The sequence below is a fragment of the Paramormyrops kingsleyae genome, chromosome 22 (genome assembly GCF_048594095.1).
Source record: "Paramormyrops kingsleyae isolate MSU_618 chromosome 22, PKINGS_0.4, whole genome shotgun sequence".
In the NCBI taxonomy this organism is placed as follows: domain Eukaryota; kingdom Metazoa; phylum Chordata; class Actinopteri; order Osteoglossiformes; family Mormyridae; genus Paramormyrops; species Paramormyrops kingsleyae.
The window spans coordinates 15,145,805-15,169,038 of NC_132818.1; the positions used below are offsets into that span (position 1 = coordinate 15,145,805).

Consider the following 23,234-nt stretch of genomic DNA (forward strand, 5'->3'; position numbering starts at 1 on the left):
GTGTGAGAGAGGAGAAACCGAGGAGTTGGAGCTGGAGGGACGGTACAGTCGAGTTTGTCTTTCTGGGTGGGCGGGGGAGGGGAAGCCAGACGACTCACTTGATCTGATCGTCAACTTCACGGAGGGATTTCTCTGCTGAATCAAACTCATCCCGCGCTTTCTGAGCAGCTGTACGAAAAGAAAAAAAAACACACTTTGAACAACACGCATGCATACACATGCACCTGCAAACGCGCAGTAGAGCGCACCCGGGACCACCCACCATCGATCAGCGCCTGCGTTTCCTCGTCATACGACGGCATGGCCCCATCACTGTCATCGCTGTGTTCTGCTGGCGGACCAGCAGGGGGCGCCTGTCAGTAAAACGCCTCATTGTCAGAGACCAGAGCTCAGGCAAGGAAGAGCAGGTCGCACACATTGGCCTGCAGCGATGACACGTCACCTTGTCGTCGTACTCCTCAGGAACGTCGTCATCATCGTCCTCCTCCTCGTCATCCTCTTCATCCCCAGCGTCATCCTCGGGATAGGCTTGGTCCGCATCTTTGTCGGAATCCTTGCTGGAATCCTTGTCCTGGTCCACCTCGGAGTCCTGGGGCTCTTGTGGTGGAGGAGGGGCCGGCTGGGACTGAGGACACCACACACAGTGAACACTAACTTCTAGCCAGAAGTCGGTTTCACCACTTTTAAGTAAAAGGCAAGAAGGACCCCTGACCTCGGAAACATATTTGTCCTTGATGTTACTCCAGACGTTCTGGAATCCAGCAGAGTCCACCTTGTCAGCTCCACTCAGCAGCCCCTGTTTTTTTTTTTTTAAAAAAAAAACCTCCCAAATTCCATTTCCATGCTACTGGTCGTTCGCAGTAACAGCAGGCAGCAATCACAGAGGACTACAACTCCCAGAATCACCTACTTCAAAACACACCCGTGATTAATGCTGCGTTCCATTTACCTCAGATGTCGAAAGTCGGGGCTGGGAATGACGTACTGGAACATGGTCAACTTGCATGTGACAAGTCGGAAAGCCATTTAGCAATACCAGCTCATTGTTAGCAATACCAGTTGATAACAGCACATTACAGTGCATTTTGCACATACAAACACCACAGCAACATGTCCTCAGATAGCAGCTGGACAGTACTGTGTGCGACTGATTTAATGGAACACAAATAACACGGAATTGCTGATAAACAGTATATAAGTACAGCTTTCACTTCTGTGGATGCAGCCATCTTGAATTCCGACTTCGGAGTTCAAATGGAACGCAGCATAAATCAGTGCATGAACGGAGTGCAGGAATCGGGGGGCACCTGAGCTTCCGTGTCGGTCAAGGCGCCATCACCATCAGGGTCCAGCTCTTGGTGGGTCTGTAGCTCTGACACGGACACCCTGGGGGTCACAGGGCACCAGGTTACACACAGCGGGAGACCCAACACCAGCATTACACCCCCCCCATGGTAAACCCAAGACTCACAGGCCATCTGCATCACCATCCAGCTCCAGGAACACCTCAGCCATCTTGGCCTTCTCCTTCTCCAGCTGGAGAGCTGCCTTTTGCGCTAAAACATTGGCAGAAATAAATGCATGTACGTCGTTATAAGGACCATACGCGGCTTAAATCCTAGGGGAAAGGGGAGCCATAATTAAACGATTTTTTTGATAATTAAACTATTTTAGGTGTTACTAATTAAGTATTACATGAGTCTAGCACATTATTAATGAGCTGGTAGAATACCTTGGAGACCATGATTTTGATGCAGCCCCAGTCATTTTGCAGCCTGTGCTTACCCTCCCATGCCTTCAGGTGGCGCTCTTTCGCCTCTCTCTCCGGCTGCTCTGCGGTCTCCTTCACAGTCCGGAGTGCGTCCACCTTTTCCTCATGCTCCTTCCTGCTGGCCTGCAGCTCGGACAGCTTGCCCTGCGGGGAGCCCACCGCAGAGCCGTGAGGGCGGGGGGGTTTCATCCGTCTCATGTATTTTCAAGTGCATGAGAAAAGGTGTAGCTTTGTGGCAAAGGGTGGTTAACAGGGCGACTGTTAAGGAATCGGAATAATATAATTCAGAATAACTTTTTATTTAAAATAAATAAACAAACTATAAGCGTTGTAAATATATATCCAGCCTCTCACACAAGCCTTTGCGGGACTGACTCCAGGTCCCTGCACGACCCTGACCAGGATCAGTGGTTGTTAGATATATGGACAGAGAAACTACATTAATTGAGATTTACTATAATTTTAACTAATTTCCCAGCTAAATAATAATAATTGTTTTGGAGCTGAGGCAGCTCATGGCCTTGGCATCACCTGCTTCTCCTGCAGGCCCTGCTTTGCCTCCTCGATCAGCTGCCGCTTCAGCAGGAAGCCCTCCCTCGTGATCTCCGCCATCTTCTCCAGGGTCTCCCTCTCCTTTTGGCCCAGCTCCCTGTTCGGCAGACGTGCCCTTGTTAGGAATGTCCCCCCGGCCTACAACAGGAAGGCGGGGCGTGGTGGCCCGGTGGGGTAGGGCGGGACTCACCTGCAGGTGTTCTGACAGGAGACCCCGCTGTTGTACTCGTCGGTCGTGTCACAGCAGTCTGATGCATAAGGACATCAGAAGTAGACTTTACAAAAGCAGAGCTATTTGGGAGTCACTGGGCGGCCGGATCACAACGTGGCCTAGCTTACCGCAGACACCGTCGTTGATCCGCGACGAAGGGATGAAGGTGGCCCGGAAGCCGGCGTTGGTGCAGTGGAAGCTGCCGTTGGGGCAGGCTGCCGTGCCTGGTGGACAGAATCATTTTTTAAATCATTTGTTAAATTGTTATTCAACGCTCAGCGTGTCCCATTTTATAAACATACGAGCCGGTTCATTCGCCTCATATTGTATCACGCAGTCAATTTTACTTTTTATTTCAGGTTTCACAGCAAGTGCAATTCTATTACACAGACAGTAGGTGGCGCAGTAGTTGGAATTCAAATGTTTACATCTAAAAAAACAGCCACCCACAGAATGATACAGGATGCATGTACACTGATATCAGTCTGTTGCGGACTACATGACTGTTCTGGGTACAGATCACCATCTGGAGTGCTGCTGAGCCGACGCGAGTGTGGAGTTCCACGCTACACGAGGTACCTGGTTCATCGGAGCCGTCCTTGCAGTCGCAGTAGTCGTCGTTGACGCGGTCGAAGGGAATGGTACGGGACCCGTCCAGGCAAGTGAAGGGCCGGCTCTCATCATAAAAGTGTCGCTCTGTTCAAGGTCAGGGAGCAACTGACACAGTGAGTTATGGGGGGGCTGAGGGGGGTCATGTGGCTGATTTATAAGATTTAATAATGAGGTCAGCACCTAATGTTGGCCACCTGAGGACAAAAGCTCAAGCATCTGTGTCAGTAGCTGACATTCCACGTGAGAAATCTTACGGAAAATCTATATTATTCCATTATAAACCTAAAATTAGCTACACAAAAAGTACGTGTGTAGTTGGCAAACCCTACGGACTAAAAGGCAATAAACCTGTTACATACATGTAAAGGCGTGTGCATGTGTGTGCACACTTGTCTCGAATTGAAAATCTCAGTCCAGCTTGCTGACCAAAGCTGGCAACCCTGCAGCAGTAACGTTCATATAAAAATAAAATTAGGTTGTGCGTTAACTGGTAGCCACGTACTCTCCAGCGGGACTCCTCGAGGCCGCTGCACCTCCACCGCAGCCCCCAAGGCAGCGCCCAGGCTCACGATCAGAAACACTTGTAGCCGGAACATCATACGGTCCGTCTGCAAACCCTGTTAGCAGGAAGGATGCGGCAGAAGTCATTTTAACATGATATAACGGAAAGACCAAAAATAAATGTAGCTAAATGAAATTTCTATGAGATCATGCCTAAGCTGAATGTGGGTTTTCATACTGGAAAATGCACCTAAGCTAAAGATATATTACCCATTTAAACTGGAAACTGACCTCCCCGTGCTGTAGCTTCCCTAGGACCGGAAACACTTCACTCACCTGGGTTAACACCTACAGTGCCTGATTTTATTCGAACTGCATATATTTTGTATAAAATCGTGAGTATACACCGTATTTCTCTGTGATATACGGACAATTTCGCTAGTATTTTCAGATGGATGGTGCTGTAAGCAGCATTAAGATAACGCCACCGTTAGAAGACCATTATCTAAATGGAAATATACTGCACTGAGAAAAACTAAATTCAGCTTTGTTCGCGTGTTTTTTCACGTTTACATTTAGACGCATCTCTTCGGAACACAGGAAGAAAGCGCACTTTCCCAGACATCGGGCATTTTATCAAAGCGTGAAGCCAGATTCAGAGGATATGTGAGATATCAATTAAATATAATATAAACGCTAACGTCATGCAGTCTCGTAAACGTGCCGAAATATTTTATTACCTTATTCTTCGAGCCGTCAGATTAGAAAAACCCGTCCAACGTAGCGCATAAGTGTGTTCTCACCTGATTGGAGGAAAAAGGGAAACACGTGCGTCGCAAGCGGAAGTTCCTTGTGCATTATGGGATTTGTAATTTTTGTACTTTTGGGTTAGTGAGCGTGTACCGGGTTGTACAGTCCAAGGTCAAGGGTTTTTGTTACTTCTCGCCTTTAAGCCTCATTATAACTATGTTATCTATCTATCTATCTATCTATCTATCTATATATTCTGAAACATTGATTATGGAGAGAGTCGTTGGGAAGGGCCCAACCTGTTTTTGTTATGTATAGTTATAAAGTCATAAAATATAGCCTGTCGGTCAGCTGCGGCTCTCTTCATGTGAATGAAAGGAAAACGCATCGCCGCATCCCTGTTCGATTTTCGTCCTACATACGAAATCGGCATTCACCTATTCATATAGTTTATTTAACACTGATTCCTTTATAATGTAATTATTATCGGAAGCCAGAGCGACCGAAAAAAAATGCTGAACAGTTTTATTTCTACGTTTGATTAAAATTTTATTCCTAAAACCCTTTAGGCGCTTCTTCGACGGTTTTCCTGAGCGAGATGAAGACGAAATCCACTTTACCCGAACTCATTTTACCTAACACATCAAAATGCATATCAGTTGCCCTTGCCGTTAAATAAATTAAATAATGAATAAATACGAAAAATAACAGACTTGGCCGCATGGCGGGGTAGTTTGTGGGGATGGCTTTGTGCTCAGCGGACGCACAAGCGCTATCCTGTACATGCTGCAGATGAAAAAACACTGATGTTAAATTTAATCTTGAAAGGAAAATACAAAACCAGGAATCGTATGCACACACTGTGCGAACAGCAGCTGCTGCATAAATGTCTTCATGCCTTTTATTTTACCATTTTATTATAAAAATCATCCTTTATTTGTAGTTTTGACACACTTTACAGTACCGTACAGTGAAATCAAAGAAAAAATATACAGATATATCATTATTTCATATAGATATTAGCTTATTAGATGCATTTTATTCACAAAATGACACCTCAGTTCTCTCAAAAGAAAACCAAAATATTGTCATAAAAATAGAATAATAAAAAATAACAGGAACACATTTTACACATTAAAGCAGTATAATTTACAGATATTACAATCATCTTTAGGCTTTTTTGTATTTTTTTAAAGTCGTGAACAAGTAACACATGAGCAAAAGCTCAAATTCGACAAGTAGACCACAATTATGGAGGAACTCTGAAGTTAAGATCATGTGGGAACGCTAGAGTAAAACAATTATTTAAAAAAAGATGGCTAAGACGCGGTCCTCCGGGAGCACGGAGCTGGGGAGGCGTGTCACCGCGAGACACACGAGGGGTGTGTACTGCGCAGGACACGACGGACCTCCGCCCCCGACCACTCCCAAACCTACCTTTCCCGTCCTTCGTGGCCCCGCCCTTGCGCAAGCTCCACCCACGCACCTACCTTTTCCATCCTTCGCCCCACCCACTTACTGCCATCACTCCAAACTCCTCCCACCTTCCACCCCCGACCTGCAGAGGATAAAGTGCTGATACAGAGAAAGTGTTTTGTGACTCCATCATCTTTGTTTTTTAAGTTTTTTCTTCGTTTTTTTACAAATTAAAAATACTCTGTTAAAGATCAGGAAAGAGGGACAAGGACAGAGAGAATGAGGGTTCAGATGTCAATAATTAATCCCCATCTTATCACCAGACTGAAGAAAAAGACTGAATCTATAGTTATAGATGTTCACTGAAGTTATAGAGTTATTCATTTACAATCTATTACAATATATACAAACAAGCAGTAATAAGGATACTATTCATATCAACCATAATAATTGAATAACTTCCATACCATTAAACCAAATAATACAAAAATAAAAAAGTACACAAACTGTCCAAATAAAAGTATTGTGGCATTTAACATGTCTTCTTTTCATAATTTAAAAAGAACATCAATAACTAATTAATTAATCAATCAATTAATTAATTATCGATATGTAAGAAACAATTGCTACAGTATTGTGTTAAATGGCAATTTGTATATTCGTTTGTTTTTATAGCTCACAAGATAAACAGAAAAAGCCACAAAAGCACATAGCGACATTCCATAGAACGACAGGTGGGTACACATGGGATTGATCACCATTCTGCCAATCACAGGCCAGTGGTGACCTCGGGGTCCCGCCTCACCAATCACAGAGCCAGCGGTGACTCAGGCGTCCCATTCCACCAATCACAGACCTGCTCAGATAAGCTGAGCCACTGACCAGCTGAAAACAGATGGTCCATGATGTTATTTTCTCTACACACAGACGCGCGCACACACATGCACACCAAACACACACATCTACGAGATCGGCCTGACCTGCGATACACAGCCATGGAATCGAACTGATGGGAGTGAAACTACACATTCCAACAGGAAATTTAGTCTCTAATGATTTATATTAATAATCTAAGCATCATCTACGTGACAAGCCAGAGAGGCTAACTCGTGCGGCAGTGATAGACAGAACTACTGATATTTGACAGACTAACATTTGCCAGACATTTTCGCCATCCTTATTCATCAATAAATATAAGATCCCCCCCCTCCACCGCTGTACCTGGGGGGTCATTAGAATGCAACAGGCTAACAGTCTCATGACATCGCTGCAGCATCTTGGCACAGCATCCATGTCTTCACGTGGCTCGTGTCTGTCCTTCTTAAGCGGATATACACAACATGGCGTGTAAACAGACTTATGCGTACAAAATTGGTATATACACACTGTGACACTGGCCCAACACTCTCCGATTAATACAACACACGTCAATGACGAGAAAATCAAAAACAGTCTTTCCACTCAGGCATGCTAGCGCAACGTATCTTTCCAAGGTTCTCAAAACCTCTGTCTGCTTGGTGGTCAGTAGAGGTGTGTAGAAAGGGTGTGCGTGTGTACCTGTGCATGTACAGAGTCACTGTGCTGGAGGACAGGGGTGTGTGGATGTGTCTGAATCAATATTGCTTGCTAACTGCTTATCCTGTCCCAACTGGTAATAATACCATAGTGACAATCAATTGCGATGATCAAAACACTCTTATATGTCTATTTGTGAGTACAATCTGTGTACATTTTAAAGGTAACATATTCTAACAATGCTATTAAATTGTTTGTTTTTTTTCACAAGGTTCAAAGAAAGGTCTTAATTTCTCCCTTTTTGGTAGTCCATGTTTTTCCTTTCCATCTGGGAAAACGGCGTTCGTGACTACTTGCCCATCAAAGTCGACAATATTAAATAAAATGATTGATTGCTAAAAGACAACTGACACCACTCTTTATAATACAATTGTAACTGGACACTTAAATAGAGCTTCCATGGAAAAGACATTTTTCTCAAAGAGCATGGCCTGTAGGTGATAACGGACAGGTGAAAGGCGTCACCTGTGACGACATCGTCACGGAGACCAAGCATCACAATAGACACACAGACAATGAAGGAGGGTGTCTGGGGGTGCAATGGGGAATGCACGACTGGCGCCTCTGCCCCAACGAGCATCGCCTCGCAGGGGGTCGGAGGTCGAGCAGGCGTGGTCAGAAAGGCACATGGCCGTCCAATCGGGTGGCTCTCCAGGGGTAGGAAAGAGGCCCCTCCCTCTCTTAGTCTTCCTCAGTTCATTACTGCCTTAGTTGTTATTTCCTTTGTTTGGATACATAAAATGTGTCATTCAAAGTCGAACAATTGATTTGCTGCAGGGAACCAAGTTTAAGGGTAAGATATGGATGAATATTAGTTTATACCCAATAATACCCATTAATTAATACTAATTAATAGTCCCTATAGACATGGCTTTATCCAAATGAGTGGATCCGATTTCAACACCAATCTCAATAACTCACACACACACGTGCAAACTTTGTCTGCACACACACTACACACACACAGATACACATGCACACACATACATTGTATGCACACACAAACACACACGTGTCTAAAAGTGTGGGAATGCATGTATGTGCGTATGTGACCGGTATTGCCTGATTGTGTGTGTGCACTGTATGTATCAGTGTCGTGTTCATTGCACTAAAATGTCTTCAGTTTCCCCTTAAATTAGGGTCCTTCGGAAACCTCCTCTCTCGGCTGTCCCTCCTAATGCCTGCGAGAGGGGCTCCAAGTCCCTTCCAAGTCTACAGTTTCTGTGTAAAAAACATTTCTGTTATCAATATTATTTCTACAGTTTCTGTGTAAATAACATTTCTGTTATTAATATTATTTCTACAGTTTCTGTGTAAATAACATTTCTATCCTATTACATCATATTAACAATATTATTGTTGTTCCCTTTTCTGGAAAAAAAAAATAGCGTCTGTTATTAAGTTTTGTTCTTGTTATTGTTTTTTTCCCCTCCCTTAAGCATAGGGACGTGGATTAAATTGACGGAGTGAAGGCCCCCATCCCCCTCCCACCCTCAGAATCAGGGTCTGGGGGCCAGGGTGGTTCTCATGAGTCATCGAGCGGGGAGGAAGATACCTCCTCTTCCTCAGGGGTACCGTCGGAGTTTGTGTTTCCCACCTCGGCGCCCGTGGACTCTGCTGGTGGTGCAGGGCCCGCCTCATCCTCTGCCTCTTCCTCCATCACTTCTTCCTCTTCCTCCTCTTCAGCGCAGCAGTCCTCAGTCAGGTGGTTCTGGTCCGGTTCCTCTAGGGTGAGCTGGAACTGGAACTTGTCTAGGCAGCCCTCCAGCTGCGGGTCCCCCAGGTCTGGTGGGGGCGAGGGGCTCTGCGGGATGGTGCTCTGGTACCAGTCGCGGTTGTCCTCTAACGTGTCCAGGATGTCCTGTGCGTCGGGGTGCACCAAGTCCCCCCAGGTCTCCCACAAGGGGTGTACAATGTAGTCGATGAATCCCACCTGGACCATCAACAAGCGCACAGGTTAGCAGTGAGCACAGATTTCTTTGAGGGCTTCCGTGAACGTATGAGGGAGTGTGTGAGTGTGCAAGACCATCTCATCATCTGTCATTCATCTGATGATTTCGGCTTAATGATCAACAATGAAATAAAATTGTAGGAGAGTGCCCCCTAACGCAGCTACAGTTGTTTGTGAATATAGTGAGTATGTGTTGTGAATATAGTGAGTATGTGTTGTGAATATAGTGAGTATGTGTTGTGAATATAGTGAGTATGTGTGTGCATGTGTGAGTACCTGGCTCTTCTCCACGGAGGCCGTGTGCTTGTCACACATGGGGCTGATCTCCATGCCTCGCTCCCGCTCCTTGTCGCCCTGCCTAAAGAACTCCTCCATGATGCGCTCGGTCCACTGCCTGTAGACGTCTAGCGGCTTGGTGGGGTTGCTCAAGTCCGCACAGTGCACCATGTTCCTCAGCACCTGCGTGTCACACACGCGCTCAGTGGACAGATACACAAGGTCCTATGTGCGGTCTGTGTATGGAGCAGTCTCATCTACATATGGTCTGTACTGGACAGTCATACATTCTTTGTGATGGACAGTCTCACCTCTGTATGGTCTTTGTAATGGACAGTTTCACCTCCATATGGTCTTTGTAATTGACAGTCTCACCGATATACAGTCTATAATGGACAGTCTCACTTCCATACAGTCTTTCTAATGGACAGGCTCACCACCATACAATTATTGTAATGTACAGTCTGCCTTCTATATGGTCTTTGTAATGGACAGTCTCACCTCTATACAGTCTGTATGCCCAGTGGTCTCACCTGTATGCGGTCTGTATAATGGTCCAACAGCAGCACTCCTGAGCTCGTCACTTTCTTGGTCTCCACCATCGTCTTCAGATCAGCCAGTAGACTCATGTGCTTGGACATGTCTGTCGCCAGCACCTACAGAAGGAGCAGTCATGAAGGAAACAGTGGAGACGATGAGGAAGGACATTCTGACTTCCATTAGACAGTCTATGTGATGGACAGGCTCACCATGTCGATGACCATCTTGCGCAGGCTTTGCCGCTGCCTCTTGGTCAGGTTCTGGAAGATGTCACAGTTCTCCTCGTGCAGCAGTTTGAAGCCCACGGCAAGGTGGTGGTTCTCCAGGACCGACTCGTCGTTGTACATCAGTGCCAGCTCTGAGTCTGTGTTGGCAGATCAGGTGACTCAGTTTGGTGGTCTCCTCAGGGGCCGTGCGATCGGGAAACAACTTTTTGGAGTGTCATGGACAATCACAAGAAAACTACCTACAAATTTTCCTCTTTAAGCGTAGTGTGATATTGCTAGTTAAACCTAGTGTGGCATTGTTGCAGTATGTACACACTAGTTAAAAAATGGGTGTTACTGTTGTTCTGGCACCATGACCCAGTAGGTTAATTATAGACCAGGGGTGGGCAATCTTATCCGCAAAGGGCCGGCGTGTATGCAGGTTTTTGGGATAACCTGTAGGTCAGCTGTTCAAACCCAGGTGTGAGGACACTTCAGCCAATCAGACCTCTAATTAGTAATCTAATTAGGGAGTCGCAGTGAAAACCCGCAAACACGCCGGCCCTTTGCGGATAAGATTGCCCACCCCTATCATAGACCTTACACAGACCTACCGTTACCCTCGGTAACGCCAAGTTACCCCACGGCCACCCAGTTGTCCCTGTCAGTACCCCAGCCACCCCCACATGGCCTTCAGTGTTTCCCCAGCTTCATCCCTCTCCCCCTGTCACCCTGTCACAACTCCCCGCGGTCCTGCTCCCCCTCGAGACTCACTGGTGTTGATAAGAAACTGGTTTGAGACGCCAGGGTGGTCCACGTCGTGGATGGCGGCGGCGAACAGAGCAGCCAGGATCTCCAGATCAGTAAAGACCGCCTGGCAGGGAAGGAGGGAGAGAGAGAGAGAGAGAGAGAGAGAGAGGAGCCTTAGCACCCTTAGCAGTGTCCTCACACAGGACTGGGTCTGTCACTTACTACTGGACAAAAGATTATGATTGGCTGCCTGAAGAGGAGAGATTAGCTACTTCCTGTTAGTTCAGAAAGGGAGTGATGCTAGCAGGATATTAGCATTTGTCAGTATTGCTAACGGCTGAAGGTCAGCACCAGGTCGCGGTCTCAGGATGCCCATTACTGGAGGGAATGCTGGGTCACTCACGTTGAGGGCGGGCGAGGAGAGCAGCACGTGTGTAGATTGCATGACATCAGCGGCGTGCAAGCTGTTGTGATAGGCCACGTTGGCGTGGTAGTGGTCCTCCAGGGTCATGATGTAGTTGATGAATGTGTCCACCGGGATACGGAACGTCTTCAGCAGGTCTCTCTCCTGCACGCGAGCACACGCCCATACGTGTGAAAACACACGGAACACACATGCACACACATGCACACACGGCTTTGGGGTTCGTTCGTCAAGCTTTGGGTTTTGGCCAGATCTGACACTAAGACTCAGTAACTACAACTCCTTGACACTGCAATTGCAAATTGTATATCAATGGACATTTTACACAAGATTGTATTATTAAAATTAATATTAATAATATTAAGACAGAAATCTGCAGGTTAAGATTTAAACAAACCCTTTAATATATGTGCAGTGTACAGCCCTTACACACAAGGACAATATCATTCAAATAAGTGCACACACATTCAGAGCATTGTGCTAACAACACAAAGGTCACGGGTTCGAATCTGGGGGAACACACATAAATCGTAACCCTACCCTCTACTGTAAATTGTTTTGGAATAAAGCATCAGATAGATATAAAAATGAATAAATATCTATATGATTATAATGCAACACACTCTGTCTAGCATGTAAACGTACACCTACACTGACCCCCTACCTGGAAGATGGCGAACATGATGCAACTGAGAGGCCTGTTGCTAGAGAAATCAGCCACACGGAAGATGTTGAGGCCCCATTTATTCAAGTCGTTCAGCTCCTGTGGCAAAAAAGACGCATGGGGATCCAGAATGACTCCGCCCCCACCGCCATACAAGGATACAGAATGACTCCGCCCCCACCGCCATACAAGGATACAGAATGACTCCGCCCCCACCGCCACACAAGGATACAGAATGACTCCGCCCCCACCGCCACACAAGGATACAGAATGACTCCGCCCCCACCGCCACACAACGATACAGAATGACTCCGCCCCCACCGCCACACAAGGATGACTCCGCCCCCACCACCACTCAAGGATACAGAATGACTGTAGTCCGCGTGTGTATCTGATCATGGCGTTTGCGTCTGTCTGCAGAACCCCGTCCTGCATTTCCACACCTACCCTGGAGAGGGCATCCTCGTGCTCAGTCTTGACCCCGAAGCGGGGCACGATGGGGTTGGCCTGGCTGGAGCTGCGGGTGAGCTTCCTGACGCCGCTGATGTGGCACATGGGCTTGTCCTGCTGTTTCTGCGTGGGTGACGGGATCTCCACCTCATTCTGCTTATCTGGGGGGAGTGAGGGGACAGGGGAGGGGAAAGGTCACACCGGCACGTGCTGGGAGTATGGATGGATGGCTACAGGTAAATGTTTAGACAGGTATGTGCATTGCCCCCCCCCCCCCCCAAAATTGTTAGTTAGTAGAGTCAGAAGATGATAACTAGCTATTTATGTAATATTTTATGTAGTGACTATTTGTGGCCAACAGGGGGCTTTAAGCCACTGTGCAGCTTGACTGCTGGTACACACCAGTCCTGGGTATAGGTACATTATAGAGTAAGAAAGGACATACAGCTCAAAAGAAAAGCAGACAGATATGGGTCAATGAGTAATCATATACACCAGTATGTACAGGTACGGGTCCAACAGGTTATGGAGTGACTGAGTACAGGTGGGGTCATACACAGGTGCAGTGACACAGGTATAAATCCAGAGGCACTGACTGGTGGACGGAAAGATGGGAAAGCTCACCCAGGAACGTATTGGAGATGTACTCTGACACTTGGTTCCCAGAACGGCTCATCTCAGACAGGTGGGAGAGCTCCCGGTTCAGCATCCGCTTAAACTGGGGGAGACGGAGAAAAGAGGGGAAGGAATAAAACAAAGAGCATGTAAATGGGGTCCCTGCAACAAGGGGTCCATAGGGGTGTGTGTGTGTGTGTGATTTATTAGGGTGCATGTCTGTCAATCTCCTAAATGGTGTGTGTCAGTTTCAATTTCAATTTTACTTGTATAGCGCATTTTCACAACCTTACATTGTCTCAAAGCACTTTACAGCATCCCCGCCCAAAGCCCCCAGTGAGCGAGCCAGAGGCGACAGTGGCAAGGAAAACCTTGGGAGGGACCAGACTCAAAGGGGGAGCCCATCCTCCAGGGGCCGGCAGAGGAAGTCAAATGAGGAAGGTGGCAAAATCCTAATTTACATTGTCCGAATGTTAAGATTCGAGTCTCGGTGCAGATCGCACTGAGCTGCTGCTGCTTCTGATAGCGGGATGAACAGTGATATGGCAGCGGGGAAAAGTGTGTATCAGTGTGAGAGATTGCGCGTGTGTGTGTGTGTGTGTGTGTGCTATCACTGCATATACTGTGTTAATATATCGTATATAATTGGTAATGTCACATCACAATCTCCAGACTGTCAGGGTACAGGAAACAATCAGTGGCAGTGAGGATTCGGGTCACCCTGACCAGGCCTGGGCTGTTTTTGAATGGATCAAAATTGCCTGATCCAGATGTGAAGAGCAGGCAGTGGCTGACACGAGCACAGCTGTGAGTCACGTGTCAGAATAAAAGTCCAGACAACAGGGGGACAATCAGAGCCCTGCAGTAATGCGAGGACATTCTTATGCCATTGTGTGCTAAAAGTGCGCCATCTTAACCGTAATTTCATCACTTCTTTTTGGTTTATTGCAATAAACATCTCTTTCTTATTTAATAATAATAAGGCTTTGGTGTGCCAGCTGTTTTTTTGAAGGTTTTATTCTGAGATGTTGCTTTCAGTCATAACATACCCCAGCTGGTAGGTTAGGGTTAACAGTTTGGATGTGACCCTTTCCTGTCTGTGTCAGGTGTGTCCCCGATGTATCCTGCATGGTGATGCACCTTATATGGAGGACACTGTGTTTCTGCTGTCTTGTTCTGTGCCTGTAATATCTGTTCTCATTAAATTGTCTCTTTGCAGGAGCAGTCGTCCCTCCGTGTTCCTGTAATACATCTCATTAGTGACGTGTGTAAATTTGTTAATGCTTCCGGGAGGATATTAGGTCATACTCAAACAATGCACATACATGTACGTACACACACACACACACACACACACACACACACACCCACACACACACAATAGAATTTCGGCGAGACCCCTTGGACAAGTTCTCTGTTCTACTGACCGATCCATCTGCACGGAATAATCTCCATGGTAACAGACAGGTTTCCCTAGCAACCGAATCCTCAAAGTCAGTCTTGAGGCATGCTGGGAGAGGGGCTGGCTGGCTGGATGACAGTCTGAGAGCGGAACCAGCGCTAAGCTGGGTGTCTCTGACCTTTCTCAAGGTCGCGCCTCAACTGCACACCGGCTCTCGGAGCCCTGAGAGGGGCCAGCAGAGAAGGACAGCATCGAAACAGCACAGATAGTGGCGGATTATCATCATCACCAGTAAACGTATCAACGGGCTGCTTAGGTAAAAAAAACAGGTTGCTACATGGCTAATGCTAAATGCTAAAATGTGCCATTAAACTACATGATAAGGGTTAATGTCTTGATGGAATGGAAGTGAAGGAGGTGCATCCGGCTTGTGGTCCTTCTGAACGCCATCACAGCACCATGTCCTCTGGCTGTGATCGGGGTCAGCCTGCCGGCCGCCTACGCAAGACAGCAGGGGTGACCGCACATGTGCCCGAAGTCCCTGGGGATTGGTGGACGGGTCTCGATGTCGCTGCGCTCCCATTGGCCGATTTCATGAGGTGTTGGGTTTTACCCATGGGCCCCGGGCTCAGGATGGATACATCAGTAGCAATTAAAAGTCCCCAGTGTCCTGACTGCTAGTTCACGGACTGTCTCTGAGCACATTCACAAATTCATTTAATTATTTACAGCTATTAAAAGCATCAATCAGATATTCTCCGCTGTCTTTGCTAATTAAGTTCTCTTAAACATTATTCCTAATTGTGACCGGTCTTTAACCTTGACCACAGTGGTTAGTTCACATTCCTCCCTCGTAGCAGCTGAATAAAAGGAATTATTTCACGTTGCAAACTAGATCCTGGTTTATTTTTGTGTATTTTTCTGGGGAGGGGGGGGGGGAAGAACAATAGCAGGTAATGTCCTAATTCTGCCTGGATTCTGTTTTCTCAGCTCAAATTTTCTGTACACTGGTTTAAATAAGCACCTTCAGCTAAATATCCCATCCAGGGTGGTACCCCAGTCATGTGTCTCCCACGCAGCCTGGGACGGGTTCCATGCCCCCCGCATGACCCTGACCGAGAGATTAGAAGATGGATGGATGTTACACAAAAGTAATAATAAGAAAAGGCGATGCTGGAATACTAGAGGCGTCTAGCGAGCGCATGCACACAAGAGACGTGTGAAACATGCTAATTTTTTCACAACTGTCCTCTTGTCGAGTATGAGGAGTGCAGGCAGGCCAAACCATCCGTCCTGTGTGTGTGTGTGTGTGTGTGGGGGGGGGGGGGGGGACGGTAGCTGATGCAGGGAGGGACTTCAGAAGGCTGCGGACACTGGTAATATCTGATGGGCCAATGACATCATCATCTAAGCGGAGAAGAGAGGGCAAGTGGAAACAGCAGTGGACTCTGATAAGCTGAGCAGTCCTTCACAACAAACGGACAAGAGCAGGTACAGTGAAATACTTCCCGGGGCAACTGGTCCGCGTAGCGTGAGGCTGGTTACCCATAATCCCTTGCCCTTTCAGTTCCCACGACGCCATAACTTCCAAAAGCATCCACAGAATTTCGGCATTTTCCGTGGCCCACGGTGGCCCGGCCCAGCAGCCCAATTGGTGACCTTTCAGTGACCTTGACTTCCATTTTTTTGTCTTCTGCTTGTAGACCCCTGCAGACTTCCAAAACTTCTCCCAAGATAACCTTTCAGACTTTGGTTTTCATATTTTCCGATCGAGGATGATGCCGCTGCTGGTCACTATGAACACTGTTCTGAGACGGACTTTCCAGTCGATTAGCCAAATGTGAAACCAACACAGAGCTACTCTTAATGGGCCCTCTGCATCAAATAAACTGCGCTTCTCTGTAACCACGGTAACATACTTACGGTTCTTTCCATTCAATAAGTAATAAATGAGCCATTTTTTGTCTGTAAATTAAAAGAGGTTAACATTATACTGAGCCGCAAGCGAATCCCGCCGAGACAGGAGCTGTAGTTTAATCAATGTATCGTTTAACTGATCCCAAAGAAACATGAAGATCGTCTCCCTTACTAAACACAGAGTAAGAAACCAGGCCGTTTAGAGATCGGTGGAGCTGCTCTGACTTCCCTCAGGTTCCAGCTGAACGCGGATGACCTTTGCATCTCGGGGAATCTCAGAGTCCATTCAACCCAGAGCTGACCCACATTCCCAACACTGCCAGCCTTGTAGAACCTACCTGCCTTCACAGTTGACACAGTGATGCCATTTTGTTGACCACGGGGAGAAACTCGACGGAAACACACAGACCTGCGACAATGACGTGATGTCTCGAGACAAAAAGCATGACACGCTGGTCAACGAGGAGACACTCCAGGACAGAGGAGTGTATGCAGCTCTACACTGAGATCCAAAGTTGTAGCACTGAAACAAAAGCTGTTATGTAAGCAGAGAGCCCCCCTGGGTCAACCGTCTAGGGCAATCATGGGGAGAGGTATCAGTCTGAAGGTGTCTGGGAACATCTCATTTCCTGTCCTTTTGACTGGTGCTACCAGCAGAGACGGCCTGCTTGCTTATGGCAGAAGGTAACGTTTACCAAGCTTATGATGTAGCAGATCCAGGGCTCCTCAACCTGGCAGATACAGGCATAGCAGATGTTTTAAGTACGTATTACCCTGCCAGGCCCTTTGAACCTGGGGTCCGCACATCACTGCAAACCTCTCTGCCTCGCTCCGTTGACGTTTTAGTGGTGCTGATGTTGCTGTTATTGTATCGCCATGGTTACATAAGTCTGTGGCCTCGATGCAGGTGTGCTTTCGTGTCAAGGCACGCCGAGTCTGCACGTCAGCACGTATATGTGTTTTGGGGGGGGGGGGGGGCCTTAATTTACATGCGGCGGATGACAGCAGCTGTTTCCATAGCGACCGCAGGAGGTGTGAAGGTTGTGAGGGAATATTGCGAGGAAGTGGAGGGACAAGGAGATGCAGGTGGGCGTGAGTGCAGGGCGAAAGAATTCATTCTAGGGTGAAGTTCCTTGTGATGACTGAGCACAGCAATCAGGAATTTGTCAGAATCAGAGAAGTCAGGATAACTGTCATTCTAACACAAGCTGTGTAATACAGGCAGACTGTTGATTAACACAGGCTGTATGACACAGACAGACTGCCGATTACACAGGCTGTATGACATGGACAGACTGCTGATTAGCACAGGCTTTTATGACATGGACAGACTGCTGATTAACACAGGTTGCATGACATGGACAGACTTCTGATTAACACAGGCTGCATGACATGGACAGACTGCTGATTAACACAAGCTGTATGACACAGACAGACTGCCGATTACACAGGCTGTATGACATGGACAGACTGCTGATTAACACAGGCTGTATGACATAGACAGACTGCTGATTAGCACAGGCTTTTATGACATGGACAGACTGCTGATTAACACAAGCTGTATGACACAGGCATACTGATTATTAACATCGATTGCGTGTCCCAGGCAGACTGCTGATTAACACAGGCTGTACTACATAGGCAGACTGCTGATGACACAGGCTGCATGACACAGGCAGACTGCCATTTACACAGGCTGCATGCCTCAGATGGACTGCTGATTAACACAGGCTTTTATGACATGGGCGGACTGCTGATTAACACAGGCTGTATGACACAGACATACTGAGGATTAACACCGGTTGCATGTCCCAGGCAGACAATTGACTAACACAGCCTGTCCAATACAGACAAACCGTACATTAACATGTTGTACAACACAGACTAATAATTAACACAGGCTGAAGAGCACAGTCAGACCAATAATTAACCCAAGCTGTACAACACAGACAGACTGTTGATTAACTCCCTATGATACAGGTAGATCACTAATAACTCATGCAATGTAACTCAGTCAGACTACTGATTAACACAGGCTTCTATGACATGGGTAGACTACTGATTAACACAGGCTATTTTGCACAGGGAGGCTATACAAACACAGCAACAAAAGCAGTGTATTCAAACCCAATAACACAATAAAAACGCTTATTGACACAGTCAGCCTGTACAGACACATATTGGTTACGCAGCTCCAGTAGCACAGCCAACGAACGCATTGACACAGTGTAGTGATACAGGCGTCACACTAACGTGGGGACCGGACAGCATAGGGCACAGAACCTGACCGCTCAGGTCGGATGGCTCGAACACAAAGACGCGTTCTGGAAAATGCTGAGTCATGCTGCCAGGGGTTAGGACCACAAAACCCAAGCTGCCAATATCCGGTCCCAAAACAAGCCTGAGCACCAAAGCCAGGTCACGGACGGCACCAAGAGCCAGACCGGTGACGTCCATACGTTCAGGTTCCAAACATCTCATCAATAGACATCATGGGGTACTAGTTAAGTTAACTACACGATTCAGAGTAATCTGCAATCAATTACTTCCAAACACTGGTTTTATTTTGCATCCTTGTGCTGGAAAATCCTCATATTCACTTCCATCAAGGATTTACTGCAGTCTTACATAAAAAAAGACAAAGAGTGGAGGCATCTGCAGCACAGGGTGTCTCTTAGTGCACCAGAACTTTGAAGGACTATGAGAGTTCCGTCCCAGGAGGGACACAGAGTTCTGGGGTCACATCCTGGACGTCGGGGTTAGCAGGGTGTGGGGGTTCCTTGTGTTTTGATCGCGGGCTTTGTTAAAGACAGGTGTTCTGGGTGCTGGGTGGGGTCACACGACCCCACAGCCACAGCTAGCTGCAGAATTCTGAATGTCCAGAATGTTCTGGAGAGCCTGTTTGGGGACATGAGATGATGCGATGTGGTACCTAAAGACATACTGGGCGGATGGAGGGTGGTGTTTCTCCCTAGTAAGTTAAATCAAAGGAACAAACCTGACCAAATGTAAATAAAAGACTGTGACTCCTGCTAATAGGCAGGAGTCACAGCATGGGAGAAGAAGGAGAGTCAGTCGGCATGACTCAGTGACAACCTGAACCCCAGGTGCTCATGGGGTAGGGGAACATAGCTTGGAGGACCATGAAGGTCAGAAGGTCATAAAGCGTAAAGCGAGGCTCGGGACGGTGAAGGGAGATTGGGGACAATGACGTCTGCGTTGGGGACGACAGGAGGAGGCTGACTGGGGGAGCGGGGCAAGAACGCGGCAGACCTGCCAAGCATCCGAAAACAGGTGCAGCTCTGCCAGCAGGATCAGATCATCCTAAACGGAACTGGATCTGTGAGCGCGGCCGGGGTCCCTGCAAGGACAGCTTCAGGTACAGAGCGGCTGGGGGGAGGGGGAGGGGCAGATTCTCTGCAAACAAGTAGCCAATGAAAACAGGGGGGATGGAAAAAACCCAACAGAAGCACGAGCACGTCATGTGCTGCTTCTGTCAGCTGACAGACAGACTTAGAAATGACCTAACTGATGCTTTGGGTATGAGTTTAATCTCGGGAAAGTACAGCAGCACCAGACTCACACATGCACAACCTCGACCACACAGAGGCGTTTGGTCCTGCCCCCACAAACTAGCCCCACCCACTCCATCTTACTCCGCCCACTCCAGCAATTATCCACCCACATGCCCCGCCCTGCCCCGCCCTGCCCAGCCCTACCTGGTCCCACCAGCCAATGAGCCACGGTTTGGAGCAGGTCTCACAAAATAAGTCCACCAGGGGCATCCGGCGCACCTCGGAGGTCGGGCCCCTCCCGTCCAGGATGCGGTCCGGGGGTCCACCCACCCCTCCAGCCGCCGCACCCAGCTCCCGCTCGGGGCCACCCTTGGAGCGCAGGGGGCTGCAGCTGGATGAATACGCTTCCGGGATGGGGGAGGTGCGGGGCGAGCTGGCTGGGTCCTCCGCCACGCCCATGTTCTGGGGGCCCGGCGGGGCGGCGCACTGGCACAGGCAGGCAGAGCAGTAGTGCAGGGGCCGCGGGGCCGTCCTGGGGCCCCAGCCGCATGTGGGTGTGGTCCGGGTCCGTGGAAGGAGGCCGCAGCGGTCTGGGGTGGGGCACTCCAGAACGATGGCCTCCCCGGGGGGGTTTGGAGAGGCAGGAGAACCACGAGAGGAGTCGAAAAAATTGGCAGCAAAAAAACAACCTGACGGCGTTCAGAGTCGCCCCCTACAGACGCCGTCAGGGAACCTCACAGCCCCAAGCACCGGGTTCGGACCCCGATCCAGGAACGGGGCCCCCCGTCATAACCCGAAAGCCGGGCCCCCCGCCAGAGCCCGCTGGTGAAGACATCGCACGGCATCCCGACAGAAAAAAAGTCCAGCTGCCCCCTTCGACGGCGCCTCCCGGAGGCCTCGCCGGGTATAGCAGGTGTTGGGGGGGGGGGGGGGGTTATGGAGCGCAGCGGCAAGAGGGATGGAGCGTCTGAAGGGCACCGCAGAAGGAGAGAGGTGCGGGTTCGGGCCACGGAGCGATGGAGGCGGTGGTGCACCTACGGTCCGGAAAAACAGCCTCTGTGCGTCTCCCCCCCCCCCCCGCAGCACACCGCCGGGGGATGGGCCTTCACCTCCCCGCCATCCTCCCCTGGCTCCCCCCGCGCTCTTGCCGCAGTCTCCCTCTCGCTCTCCCAGTCGGGCTCCTGCTAGTCACCCTGCTTTCTCCCGGAGCCGCTACGGCGTCTTTCTCCCAATAGGGCCGATTCTCCTCTTCTGTTTTTATGTGTTTTTTTCCGTTCCCCTGGATTTGCTGCTGTAACGCTGGCTAATCAGCCAGCGCACTCGCGCACGCGTGTGTGTGTGTGTGCGCATGTGTGTGTGTGTATGTGTGTGTGCGTTTGGGTGCGCGCTCAGGGAGCGTGCCCGTGCATGCGTGCCGCTGTGTGTGCGTGTGCGTGCGTGTGTGCGTGCGTGGACCCGTAGCTGCGCGCTCCTGCTTAATCCATCTCGCAATGTGGCTCCACGAGGCTCTGATCGGCTGCCGGCGCAGAGTAATTGCTTGCCGTGCTATGCCTGCCCATGTCCTGAGGCAGACCCCCGCCAAACTGTGGCTCTGCCTACGCCCTGCCCCCTCCCGGAAAAACACAACTAAATTACACTCTGTCTCTTTAAGACTGCGAGCCGGTGAGGAGAGTAGCTCTGCTGTCATTGGTCAGAGTCCGGATCTCATGCCTGGTGGCCGTGGCGTCCAGCCAATGGCTCACAGGGAAGGGCAGAGCTTGCTACTGTTCCATAGCAACCAAGGTTATAGTCAGACATCAGCATCAGGACCCTCTCCCCCTCCCCCTGTCCTTTCCATCTCTCCCAGCTTTTTCCCTTCTCTCTCCGCTCCTTGCACTCTCCCCGTCTGTCTCTCCACCCCCAGCCCCCTATCCATCCTCCTCCGTATCTGGCTCCCACATCCATAAAGCCTGCTCTCACCTGCATCTCCTCCTGACACACACACACACACACACACGCACACACACACACACACACACTGGTTTGTAATTATATCTCCATTCATTTCTATGGGGAAAACTCTAATTGCAGCATGATGACCTTAACCCCCACTCAGCCCTAACCCTAACCATAAGTAACCAAACAAAATACGAGACTTTTAGCATTTTTACTTTTTTTGATTGCATTCAGAGATCTTTGAACCTGGAAAATGGTCCCCACAACGTCAAAATAACATGTTTTTATTACATTGTGGGGAACATTTGGTCCCCATAATGTAATGTAAACATTATCCACACACACACACACAGACACAGACATACACCAGCTTAGATATATTTTCAACCTCTCTGTCTCACAAGTATGGAGACATACATGCAGAAATACTATCACATCTCTCTTTATTACATAATAAAATCACACACATAGACACACTCTCTCTCTTGCTCTCTCGCACACACACACACACACTGCACACACAGATTACTGATGTGTGCACGCATGCACATTGTGAGTCAGACACGCACCCACACACACAGTCGCACACACATGTGACTAGAAAGCTTGATGTGTATATTGTTTATGTAGCGGGATTTTGGACTTACAGTTCGGGCACGATGCAGGATTTAAGGCTTATTAATTACTGTTAATGTTATATTCTGCTAAGCAAGAAGGTTTCGGGTGACAGGTTTTGTCCAGGATATGGTTCTGTTAGAGGGTGCAATAGAGGGTTCTAAACCTTATCCAGTATATGGTTCTGTATGTGGTTCGGTTATGGGGTACAATAGACGGTTCTAAACCTGATCCAGTATACGGTTCTGTATGTGGTTCCGGTATATGGTGCAATAGAGGGTTCTACACCTGATACAGTAAACGGTTCTGTATGTGGTTCTGGTAGAGGGTGTGGTCCAGCGCCATTATACTGATCAGTACCTTTGTGGAGGCCATGTCACTGACAGAGCGATGTGTCTGGATTGTCTCCAGCTGGTCCAGACACCAGTCGAGCTCCTCAAGTGTCTCACGTGCAAGTTGCTGGTACGTCTCCTCTGTGAGGGGGGAGGAGAAACAGCGAGAGGGGGGGGTCACTGATATGAGGATACACACAGGGACACTGACACACAGATGCACAGACTGACTCAAGCACAGACACACACAAGGA

General features: G+C 48.5%; 1 protein-coding gene across 1 annotated transcript in view; it reads right to left on the reverse strand.

Annotated features, from left to right (window-relative positions):
* The window catches only part of LOC111849141 (PRKCSH beta subunit of glucosidase II), a 56,526-nt gene that overhangs the window by 1,334 nt on the left and 31,958 nt on the right, over positions 1-23,234 (reverse strand). The window contains exons 6-28 of the mRNA XM_023821760.2: positions 23,009-23,121; positions 13,274-13,367; positions 12,647-12,810; positions 12,200-12,298; positions 11,515-11,679; positions 11,136-11,235; positions 10,365-10,519; positions 10,149-10,271; positions 9,616-9,798; positions 8,917-9,321; positions 4,388-4,408; positions 3,649-3,763; positions 3,114-3,230; positions 2,663-2,758; positions 2,514-2,571; positions 2,303-2,420; positions 1,786-1,915; positions 1,472-1,556; positions 1,308-1,386; positions 713-796; positions 443-625; positions 263-353; positions 99-168 (exon numbers count right to left, since the gene is read on the reverse strand). Coding sequence (XP_023677528.2) covers positions 99-168; positions 263-353; positions 443-625; positions 713-796; positions 1,308-1,386; positions 1,472-1,556; positions 1,786-1,915; positions 2,303-2,420; positions 2,514-2,571; positions 2,663-2,758; positions 3,114-3,230; positions 3,649-3,763; positions 4,388-4,408; positions 8,917-9,321; positions 9,616-9,798; positions 10,149-10,271; positions 10,365-10,519; positions 11,136-11,235; positions 11,515-11,679; positions 12,200-12,298; positions 12,647-12,810; positions 13,274-13,367; positions 23,009-23,121 — 2,848 coding nt within the window. The remainder of the gene's footprint in view (positions 1-98; positions 169-262; positions 354-442; positions 626-712; positions 797-1,307; positions 1,387-1,471; positions 1,557-1,785; positions 1,916-2,302; positions 2,421-2,513; positions 2,572-2,662; positions 2,759-3,113; positions 3,231-3,648; positions 3,764-4,387; positions 4,409-8,916; positions 9,322-9,615; positions 9,799-10,148; positions 10,272-10,364; positions 10,520-11,135; positions 11,236-11,514; positions 11,680-12,199; positions 12,299-12,646; positions 12,811-13,273; positions 13,368-23,008; positions 23,122-23,234) is intronic.